This window comes from Colossoma macropomum, unplaced genomic scaffold (assembly GCF_904425465.1).
Source record: "Colossoma macropomum unplaced genomic scaffold, Colossoma_macropomum, whole genome shotgun sequence".
NCBI classification, from domain to species: domain Eukaryota; kingdom Metazoa; phylum Chordata; class Actinopteri; order Characiformes; family Serrasalmidae; genus Colossoma; species Colossoma macropomum.
Window position 1 is genome coordinate 15,957,939 of NW_023494796.1, and position 11,516 is coordinate 15,969,454.

At 36.0% G+C, this 11,516-nt stretch overlaps 1 protein-coding gene across 4 annotated transcripts; it reads right to left on the reverse strand.

The window, feature by feature from the left end:
* Window positions 1-550: 550 nt before the first annotated feature.
* msmo1 (methylsterol monooxygenase 1) lies at window positions 551-9,847 on the reverse strand. Of its 4 annotated transcripts, none has more exons than XM_036582946.1 (6): window positions 9,780-9,847; window positions 5,960-6,235; window positions 4,597-4,745; window positions 2,984-3,110; window positions 2,588-2,742; window positions 551-1,302 (listed from the first exon to the last, which is right to left on the reverse strand). In XM_036582946.1, exons 2-6 carry the CDS (start codon window positions 6,212-6,214, stop codon window positions 1,113-1,115), a joined length of 876 nt encoding a protein of 291 aa, XP_036438839.1. In that variant the 5' UTR covers window positions 6,215-6,235; window positions 9,780-9,847; the 3' UTR covers window positions 551-1,112. The 4 variants fall into 4 exon arrangements, with proteins under 4 accessions (XP_036438839.1, XP_036438841.1, XP_036438838.1 ...); XM_036582948.1 differs by lacking the exon at window positions 9,780-9,847 and adding an exon at window positions 9,719-9,741; XM_036582945.1 differs by lacking the exon at window positions 9,780-9,847 and adding an exon at window positions 8,086-8,181.
* Between the last annotated feature and the right edge of the window lie 1,669 nt (window positions 9,848-11,516).

The window sequence follows — 11,516 nt, forward strand, 5'->3', positions numbered from 1 at the left end:
TTCCATTAAAAGTAAAAAACATCTTTTTTCTTTCTCCTATAAAGTGACCTTTTTGGAGAGGTCAAGGTTTTGTTCCAACAGCGACGATATATTATTTGTATAAACGTGTGCATGTGTGTGTATACCTGGGGTGAGCAATATGACAATATTTATTAATATTGTGATAAATTCTAAGCATATTGTGAATAACATCAGTACTTAAGGAACACTGATCATATATGTTTCACTACACCGAGAGCATAATTAGTCTTGGTTTATTGGATTTCGTGCAGTACAGTATGTGAAACATTAAATAAAAATCATTTTATTCATAGTTTTTGATAGTATTTTTTAAAATATGGCACTGCTGGTTCTATTTCTGTGTTACAGCTCAAACCTCTAAAAACCTAAATATTGAGAAGCATATTGTGTCTGTAAGTATTTATATATTATATTTCTGCTCCTTCACCCAACCCTGATGTATAAATACCATGGTATTTGAATGTACATGAGAACTTTCACTGGAAATGACACACAGAACGTAATGCGAACAAGACCAAATGGACACAAATTGAATATTTCTCACCAGTTTATTCAGTCTGCCTTATCAAATGTAATGTCATACAGCCTATAGGATAACACACCGCATATCCTGTCTCACTTCAGAAAGAGTAAACATTTTTCTTTTCTTAAAAAATTATAATAACTTTATCTATGAATTTCCACAAAAGGTTTTAGTGTATGCAGCATTCTACCCGAAAGCATCGTATCCTCTGTTAGATTTCCAGCAGAGACTCAGTTAAGAGAAAAACCTTTAACAAAAACAACATTAAAAAGACAAAGCCTTTCATACGAAGGAAATGTAAAGTGCTTTGAGGAATGATGTCATTATTTAACAGTGATTTCTGCATTACTCAATAATGACACTGAAGGACACCAATCCCGACGGTCCCTTCAGATCACAACAGCCTATCTTATATTGTGTGAGTGAGGTATAGACACAGCAAAGCAGTCACCCTACTAGGTATGTGAGTGTGTCTTCCCTTTTAAAGGCACAATGGGTGAAATCTAGGATGCCGGTATTGATTCACCGACATCTGTTCAGTCCGCTCTGTAACACATTCGTGAATGTGTTACTCGTCTTTCTTCACAGCCTGTTTCTCTGTGTATTTGTTGTACTGGGAGTCGGTGTTAAAGAGTCTGTCCCACCAGGTGAACGTCGAGCCGTAGTTGCCCACAAAGTTCATATGGTGGAAGTCGTGGAAGCGTGCGCCGGCGTAGAACGGGATCAGGTGCAGCGGGTTCAGAGGGATATCATATCCACTGGACAGAGAGAGAAATTAAGTACATCGCAAAGTATCCATTTTTCATTTTTTTTTATTTCTTCATTATTCATTTTTCAGAATCAGGAAAAAGCAGACAATATCGGGCAACAGTTTTAGATACCTGAGATGATTTTTTTTTATTTAGATTTAAAAAAAGCTGGTAATCTGGGCTGTAAGCGTTTATTTGCTCAAAACAACATGAGTATTACAAATAAATCCAAATAAAAAACTAATAAATTAGTAGTGACTTTATGCATGTCAATGTGTAGTTGTCATCCAATACCAGGTTTGGTTAATCAATATTTCTTTATCTTAAATCAAATGTGCTGGTGATGAAATTGAACTGATCAATGTTTTTCACACTAGCTCACAATGTATCAACTACTTTTTTTGTCTTTATGTTTATTTGTGCATATTCTAATGACATATGTTTTTAACAAGTACAAAGTTATTGTTAAGATAAATCGGTTTAAATAATTTGCTTATGCGCCTAAAACATTTGTGCAGTACTCTATATATATCATGTAATATTACACATTACAGATTACAGAAATGTTTTTTTGATGTTTTTTTGTTACTAAAACTGATAATTTTATGAAATGTAAAAAAAAAACATTTTTTAGAAACTGCAATGTATACAATGGGAGTTAATCTATATATTTATATGTATGCATCATCCAGGCATGAACAAAAATGTGTTGATTATCTTTCATTTATGCATAAATAAGCATAAAACTATTTTATTGATAGTAACATCAACTTGGAATGTAAAACGGCTGTATCCTGTGGCTGTGTGCTCATTTACCCACATTGTATGTTTATAGACCATCTAAATAGGATTCATTTATGAAAAAGAAATTGTAACCTGCTACAGATTGTGTTTCATGTTTTTCTTGAAGTGTATAAATATTTAATTACACACACTTTGAGAGGGCTTCAGAGACTTGGCCTTGCCGTGTGACATGTGTGTGAAACAGAAGTATGGACTGTATCAAAGGAGGTAAAAAAATTAAATAAAAGACAGACATGCAGTAATCTTTGAGCTGTTGTCTGTATGTAAATAATGGCCACTAATAAAGAAACCGGCACAAGTCCAAAGAGCGCCCTCTGGTGTTCAGGTGTCTTCACAGTCATTAGACTGGAGTTCAAAATTTCATCTTTTTTTTAATGAGTGATAACTGAAAAATCAATAAATATAAATTGTAAATTAAAAACATAAACTAAATAGTGATTGTGTGTGTGTGTGTGTGTGTGTGTGTGTGTGTGTGTGTGTGCGTGTGTACCTGTGCACGTCGATGGTCTCCAGCAGGCGGACAGTGACCCACGCCCAAAGGAGAGCCACATGATTACAGAACACCATGATGCCGATGAAGAACCCTGCCCCCAGGATTAGTGTCTCGAGAGGGTGAGCGTATTCAGCCTGCATCCCAAACGGAGACTAAATACACACAAAAAACGTCTTTATATTTTCAATATTTTCAATTCAATCCAGTGGCAAAGTCACAGAATAATTCCATACGATCGTATACAAAAGTTTGTAGCTTTTGTAGATTCTCTAAGTGAAAATAAGATTGGAGAACATAAACGTAAATACTGCATTTACCTGCTAATTTTAGTGCACAGTTTCACATTTAGAGGACATATATGTATGTGGCTGAGGGTGAGGGTGTAAAACTCACCGAGAACTCGTGGTGGACTTTGTGGATGTATTTGTAGATTCTGCGGTGGTGCAGAGCTCTGTGAAGGAAGTAGTGCCACGTATCCTCAATCACTGAACAGCCAAAACACTGAGCCAACAGATACGTCCTGAGGAAGAGACGAATGTGTGTGTGAGAGAAAACAACCCCTAAATAAAGATATATATATTATATATTTTTTTTTATTTCTGTACCTCAGCTATCTGTTATGGTTGGAAATTATAAAAAAAAACAAGCTTCAAAGCTTAAAAACCTTCTGTTGTTTGTTTGGTGTCTTTAAGAAAGTGCTGAGCAACTTGATTCTGTCACCTTCATAAAAATGATAATAAATCCAGCTGAATCACAACAAACTTATACTATAAAAGAAGACAAAACGTTCTAAACTTTTAATATACAGTTGTATATTAAATTACATGGAAGTACACATAAGTACATATAATTATAAGTACAAATAATAATAAGTACACTCCTCTACAGAGAACACACACACCTCTGCACAAAATGTTAACCTCAGTAAATATACAGAAACTGTGCCTTAAAATTGGCCGAAAAATGCCACATTAAAGCTTGTTCTTTGTAGAGGATGTTAACCTGTTTTCAATTTTTTTAACCATATATTTCAAGTACGTTTGGAACACTTTTATTGATAAGTGCAGATATGTAAATCACACCTTGCAGATCACTTTATAGAGAGAATGGTGAATGGAAAATACAATTTTGCTGTATTTTAGCAAGTATTGCTGTAATAATGAACTAATTGCTTTTTATAACTGTCAAGTTGTATACAAATTTTGTCAAAGCAACTCACAACATGCAACTAGTTGTATGAAGTTTCACTGTGCAAAACAGATCTAACAAAGTCCTGGGCAAACTGATTCTACTACATTCATAAAAATAGCATAAAACCCAGTTGAATCACATGCAAAAACATTAGCATATCGTCACTGTCCAAAAAAAACATGCATCTCCAAAATGGAAACTTTACAAAAGAAGCCAAAAATGTTCTTAATTTTAATTTAATGTAAAAAGATTTTATTCTAAGTAATTTTGGATCATTTCTATTGGTCCATTCTCATGAAACAATGTGAAGAGCAGCAGATATGCTCAAATTTTTAAAAAAATGTGCTAAAAAATAAAAATACAAAAGTGGGATAAATGGCTTTGATATAAAAGCAACAATATACTACAGGCAATGGTGACTGGATGCAAGCTACTAATAGTTTTCTTTTCAACTAGGAAAGGATATGTATTTGTTACTTAAGTGTAAAAAAGAATTCAGTCCAATAATCTACTTGGATAATCAAAGAGTTTAAACTATTCAGAAAAAAACAGTTTCACATGCTCTATTTGTAGGATAGACAAAGAGCTCCAGAAAACAAACTGCAGGGTTTGAGACTGACGTCCTCCAACAAAAATGTCCCTGCTTGATTAACTGTCTGGTTAATCATGTAGTACTGCTAAAGTATGTCAAGAGTACACAACTGTACAACTGTCCCAATGCAACAATAGCACCCTCTCAAAAAGTACTAGAAAATCCAATATATAAACCCAGGTGGAGATTTTGTTAGAGATGCTTTATAAACAGATGTTCTCACCAGCGGGGCATGGACTCCCAGTCATAAGGGATGCTGAAGAATTCAGTGAAGTAGTATGTGCCACAGATGAGAGGCAGCTGGATGAAGAAGTGATTGAAGAGGAGCATCTTAAAGCACTTCCACTGCAACTCCCACGTCTCTGGTTTATCCTGAACACAGACCCACAGAAATATAACAAACATACAGCAAGATGTCAGAGGCTGAATATCGTAATTCAGTACTATTGTAGTATAAACTGAACTGACTGGACTGCTTGAATACCAGCATCAAAACAATGACATTCAATACCTAATTTCAATACCTAAGCAGTTGGTCTTATTTATTAAATTTTTCGTTTTTACTTTTATTTTCTTGTTAGTTGCATTTTGATTGTAATTTTTTTTCTTTTTTTATTTATACTTTTATCTTGTGATTTTTAATTGTAATAATAAATATTTCCCCTTTTCTGCTATTTATTATTTGTTTATTTTTGATTACCTTTTTTATTTTCTTTCTCTGTTGTTTTTACTTTGTTGTTTTTACTTTTGCACCCTAGTCAAATTAAGTTTTGTTGATTTTCTAAGTGAAAATAAGTTACACATCCCCCTACAGGGATCACACTTCTGCACACTTTCATACACAATGACTGTTTATTCACTGAATTTAACATATTAGAAAAAATTAACATAAAATGTGGCCTGTGCAAAAGTTAAGACACCTTGTAGGTTTTATATTTTATGTAACACATAAATAGAAATTGAGCACTAGGGTTATATTAGGGTTATAATTTGCAAAAAATGCCATATTTGTTCTCTGTAGCAGATGCCTTAAATTAATAAACAAACAAAATGTCAGTAAGGGCAATAAAACTGTTTTGCTCAGAAAAACATTAATATTAGAAAAAGTACAAACATTCTTTCAATACTCAGTGATTTTATGGATTAAAATGTGTTCATTAAACCAGTTCCAGACCAGCATTGTCTGTTGTTATCATACAACATCTGATTTGGCTTTATTGAGTTAAATCACGTGTTCTGGTGATCGACTTTAACGAACCCATGCATTGTTGGGAGAGCTGAGAAAAAATCTGGAACCAAACTTCTAACTAGCTCACAACATATTAACTGCATTACATGTAACACGTATACGTTTTACTGTTACATGTTTATTTACATTTATTACCATGTTATATGTTGTACACAAACAAAAACACACTTATTGCCAAGATAAATACTTTTAAACAATTTTCTCGGCTGACTTTCACAAAGTACTGCATTTCAGATATTCAACACTAGGACTGGCCGGGATCGGGTTTATAGGCAGAAACCCTGATCATGACATTCCTACTGAAATCTGACTCCTGACTGGTCAGCCTGATGCCCACCTGCTGGATCTTGTACTTCTGCATGAACGGCAGGAACTGGAAGATGAAGCCCGGCAGGCAGAAAATGAAGTAGATGAGCTCGTGGACGATGAGGGAGCCCCACGTTGCGATCTGAAACTTGCTGTAGTTCTGAAGCATGTGGTTCCATGCTGCTTTCACTGGCGCCTGCAGAGGGTTCTCTGGTAGCAACGAGTCCACGTACTCCACGGCCAGGTACGCCGAGGACAAAATGTTGGTCGTGCTGTTCACCTCCATGCCTGTGGGTCAGTGGGGCCCCTTTGAGTAAACAAACAAACAAACAAACAAAGGTACATAATTAACTGATTTATTCATTAACGCATCATCACCATCAATAACAAATGCATTGTTCAAATTGTATATTCCACACTTCTCACTCACAGCTCACTGAAACCTGTACAACACTCATCACCGCAGACTGTATGAAAGAGCTGGTCGGCCCTCACTAGCAACACAGCAGGAAACACACTGGTTTATTTTTATCTATAAAACACTCTCCGGCCGTATGCCAGCATAGATTACTTAAATGATGTCTGTAAATAATGGTAATTATCCAGTGGTTGGATCACATGCCAGGTACTGAGAGGTTTTACTGAACTGGGAAAATCTGCCTTTAGTTACAGTGCACCAGCGAGCTGGAGCTCACTACAGGAAACACTAAAGCTCAGCTCTCTGGGTCACTCAGTCAATTTAAACTTATACCCTCTAACCACCTCCACACTGCCCCCAACTGTTTTACCTGATTTTTTACTATTATTGTCTCATGTTCATTATTTTTTTACTTATTTATTACTTATTACTTATTTATTACTTAATTACTTATTTATTACTTATTATTCTTATTCTCTTATTTTAATTATGATTATTTTATTATTTTAGTCATTTTAATTCATTTTTGTTTCCTTTATCTTATCCTCCTTTTGTTTAATTTATCTTCTTTTGATTTTAATAACTTTCACATTTTAGCTACGCTTTAATTATTGTTTCATATTTTCTACTGTATGTTTATGTATTTTTATTATTAATGTTTTTTTTTACTTACCTTTTACTTACCTGATTTGAGTCTTTTTTTTTATTAAATTTACTTTATTATTTGATATTTTCTTACACATTATCAATCCCTTCTCCTGTATCAGCAACATTGTAAATGAGGATCACCCTCATTGATTGATTGATTGATTGAAACAAGCACTGAAATTCTGTTTCAACATTTGTGTTTCTAGTACAAAAGGAGATTTTTATTTTGTCATTTATTTCTCATTTTTGTAATTTTCTGACGTTCAAACAGAAAAGAATGCAAAGAATGTAAATCAAATGTAAATGTAATTATAATGTAATTCATTGAATAACTAATCATGTAATTAGTTTTTACCAGCACACCAAAATGACAGAAGTAACACATTTCTAAGGTCAAATTAAGCAAATTGTAATGCAGCAAAAGCTCAGAAGTGACCAGATGGGTCATTTGGACTGGAACCAAGTTCAAAGGCAGCAGTTATATCACACTCTCAGACTTGATAAGGACTCAGACACCCTCATATACTCATATATAACTTAATTTACACAATACCATCTACGCTGCAGATACTAAAGCTGCCAAATACGTTTGTTAGACTGTTACCAAACACAACGTTACACATTCCTTAAACAGCTTTTGCCTTATTGTGGAATACATTTGAGAGGCATTAATGAGTTTTCAGTCTTACTGTCAAAAACAGTAAAACTGGCCTAACAGACATGTGACAGACTGAGATAATGAGAGACTCAAACAGCAACGCAATGAAGGTTTAAGATTTAGCAGTTAATATGAGGACACTGGTGAACTGCAGATATAAAAGTGCATCTGTTTAGTAAACAGTGGGAAGAGGAGCTTGAAACCATTCATTAAGAGGCCTAAAACTACTTTTAATACACTGTTTATGATCTTATGTAATATTCTGTAGTGCCGCATTGCATCGCTCAGCTTCATCGGTTTGACAGAATTCATGATTTTGTATCCTTTTTGTGTTTTTTATCCATCAGTATTTTGTACTACAATTCCCAGCATGCATTACGCAAATGCATTTCAGCCACTGACCATTTACCCAGAGTTATAAAGAAATACTAACTGAAGTAGAGACTATACACATGCATCAGCTATCTGGATTCCTTCTGTTGCCTGCTCTCAAGTATCCACCCCAAAGTGCTTGTAGTTTTTCAGAAGTCCCTCCCACCTTCAGAACACATCATCAGAAGAGGGGAAGTTTCAGTGTTTAAACAGAAAGATCTCACTCTAGACACTATTGCAACACCACTGTAGAAGGCCAGTGGGCAGGTTTACCACAGATAGAGTGATGGTAAATTCTTCATTTTGGCCAGATTGTCTCTTTAAGTGCTGTTACTCCAACAAAATAATGACCGAAGAAGTAAAAGTAGCTACCAAAAAACAACTTGAGGTAAACAGTATCAAGTGAATGTGAATGACTCGCATGGAACGGAGTTGAAGGTTGATTCATTTCCCCACAAATATACTAAAGCAGAAGTAAGAATGATTTGAAAATACTGAGGAAAACAGTCCATAAATCCAACTAAACCGTGCTTCTTACACAAGTAACTGAGTGAAAGTGCCCACCTCTGACAGACAGCTCATTGTGTAGAACGTCACTGTTTTCTAGAACCTTCAGTTGAAGAGAAACTCCACCAATTTTTTCAAATTTCTGCGTTATTTAATGGTTAAGATGTAAACAAAGTCATTCAGAGAGGTTTGCTGTGAAATGCTTCGTTCTAGTGAAACTTACAGAACCAGAATTGCTCACAGTGGAGGTGATAGGAACCAGACGTCCACCTCTGAAAGCTTCCTCACACAAAGTTATTACATGAAATGGTTATGAATGCACTGCCTGATGACTGGGGCATTGTTTTACTAAAGTTTTGCAGTAAGGATTTGACCTAAAAGATATATTTTAAATAGCCATCCATGGCGGAAGGATGCATGAAGGCTGTTCTAAGGTAAAACAGTCCACAAAGAAAACTTTCCACTATTTTAGCATCATTAACATTACATATTTAAACTCAGAAGACATTGGGACCCCTGGTTCCTATCACCACCACTGTAAGGAATCAGAGTCAGTAAGTTTCTCTACAAATGAACTATTTCACATCAAACCACTCTGAATGACTGTTTACATCTCAACCACTGAATTATGGAGGAATTCTGAAAAATCGCTGGAATTACCCTGTAAGAGATTTTTACTGTACCATGCACTGGACGGAGACTGTTACAGATTTATGGTATAGCCATACATACTTCGACTACATCCAGCCCTCATTATGATGCAGCTAACGTTACATATTTTAACACAGTCAGGCCTGGAAGTTTCCACTGCTCTCACCGCACCACGAGTAAAGCACAGGTCAGATAAACAACACCAGCAGGTCTGCGAACAGCCGAAGTATCACCAGGCTGAGGTCAGCTTTCTTGTTCGCCAGCTTCATGCTCGAATTCTCCCGTTCCACCTTAAATGGTGCAGCAGCTGAATTCTGAGGCAGGTAACTGCTGTAACTGCTGCACCATTTAAGGTGGAACGGGAGAATTCGAACCTAAAGCTGGCGAATAAGAAAGCTCGACTCCAGCTTCGTCAAAGTACCGCACTGTCACTGCGGACAGTGAGTTGAGGGTCTGAAAGGTGAGGTCTGGAAGGCGTCGGAGCGGATTAAAGCGTATTTAAACGGTCCTGAGTGGAACGAGCCGGTATAATTTACCTCTGAGGCGGTAAAAGTGCTGTAAGTTGTGGTCAAAGCTGAGCGAAGCTGAGTTTCTTACCTTTGAGAAGCGTCTCTTCTACCTGCTCGAGCCCGAGCGGCTTTAATGTAGAGGCACTTCGGCTGCGCCCATTGGCCGAGACAAGACGAGGATGACGTAGGCGCGCGGCAACGGCGCGCTGATTGGCTGGCGGTATGGAGTGATGATAGTGAGACGGGAGAAGCTATTGCGGCAGCCAATCAGGAGCGAGGATCGGGAGAGAGTGGATGAGCGAACGGTGGGGTGGTCCAGCTGAGTGGAGAGGGGAGGGACGTCATCTGACGCGCATGTACAAACACACGTATTATATTATATTGTATTATATTATGTTATATAAACTATCAATATGTCCCAAATCTACACACTTAAAAAAAGATGGTTATTTAAGGGTTCTTTTGTAAAGGCAATGGTTCTGTTTAGAAGAACCATTTCATGCATGGTTCTTTGCATGATGAAATGGTTCTTCAGATTGAAAGAGAATGTGTTGTATATGGTCTTTTTGAGACTACAGCCTCAAAGGCCAAAAAGCGTTCTTCTATGGTTACAAGCTTGACATCATAACACTAGAAGAACCCTTTTTGGTGCTATACAGAACCATTTTCACACGTTTTATGTAGAACTCATGGTTCTGAATGGAACCACTGTTTTTACTAAAGGACCCTTGAAGAACCATCGTTAGCCATTAAGTCCAGGTGTTCCTAAAGCATAAAAAACATTTAACCAAAAATTATACAGAAGCCTCACCAGTAAGTATAATATCAGTATTTACTACAGCTTCCATTCTTTTTAGGAGACTCAGTTTCAGTTTTTCGGAGAAATTTACTGGAATATATTTCCACACCTCAAAGTTCAGTCTTAGAAGTTGGTTGAATTTTATGCTTTTTATAATGCAACCAATCCCAAACACATTCAGTGATGTTAAGGTCTGGACTCTGGGGTGGTCAGTCCATTGTTCTTGGATTTTTTTTTTCCTTTTCCTTTTCTCAATAATGTCTTCTTGACAGCTACACATCCTTTCAGACTCATAGTGTTGTCTTCTCACAGTGGAAGGGTGGACAGAAACACCTGTGAATGTTTTTAGATCTGAATCAAGAGTGGAGCTTGATTTTCTCCTCTCTCTCAGAGATAAAAGCCTTGCTGATTACCTGATGGGGACAGTGTGGGTGGTCTAACAGGTCTTGCAGTTATTAGGAGTTCCATTTTCTCCATTTGTTTTAATCATTTTTTTTTACTTTCTTCATTAATTTTCCTTGGTCATCTAGGTTTAACAGAATGATAATTTATGTCAAGTTCTAGTTTTTGCATTTTTCAAAAAATAAGTTATCAAACTAGAGCAATAATGAAATTCAGGCCTCCATCACTGTCTTAATGACTCAATTTCATTTTATGATAAAAGACCACTTAGAGCAAAACAGAAAAACTTGAAATATCAATTTTGTCTACTAATTAAATAGTAGTTGTGATTATGTTAATGACTGATTACAATAATTAAGGGTTTAATTATCATTTTTCAATAATAACATTAAAAATTTAAACAAAGCAATAGCACTCACACACTCACACATTTAATTGTTAACACAGACTCACCTCCACTCAAACTCAGCAACATGGCTGAAAGGTTTGCCTAAATCAAGAACTGGCAGTACTGAAATGCATATTTTCTGCAATTAAGTAAATTTTTTTGTGTTTTAATTAAAAATGTTATGATTTTATGTGAGTACAGCTGTACAAAGCTGTGTTTGTTAGTCATGCACTGGC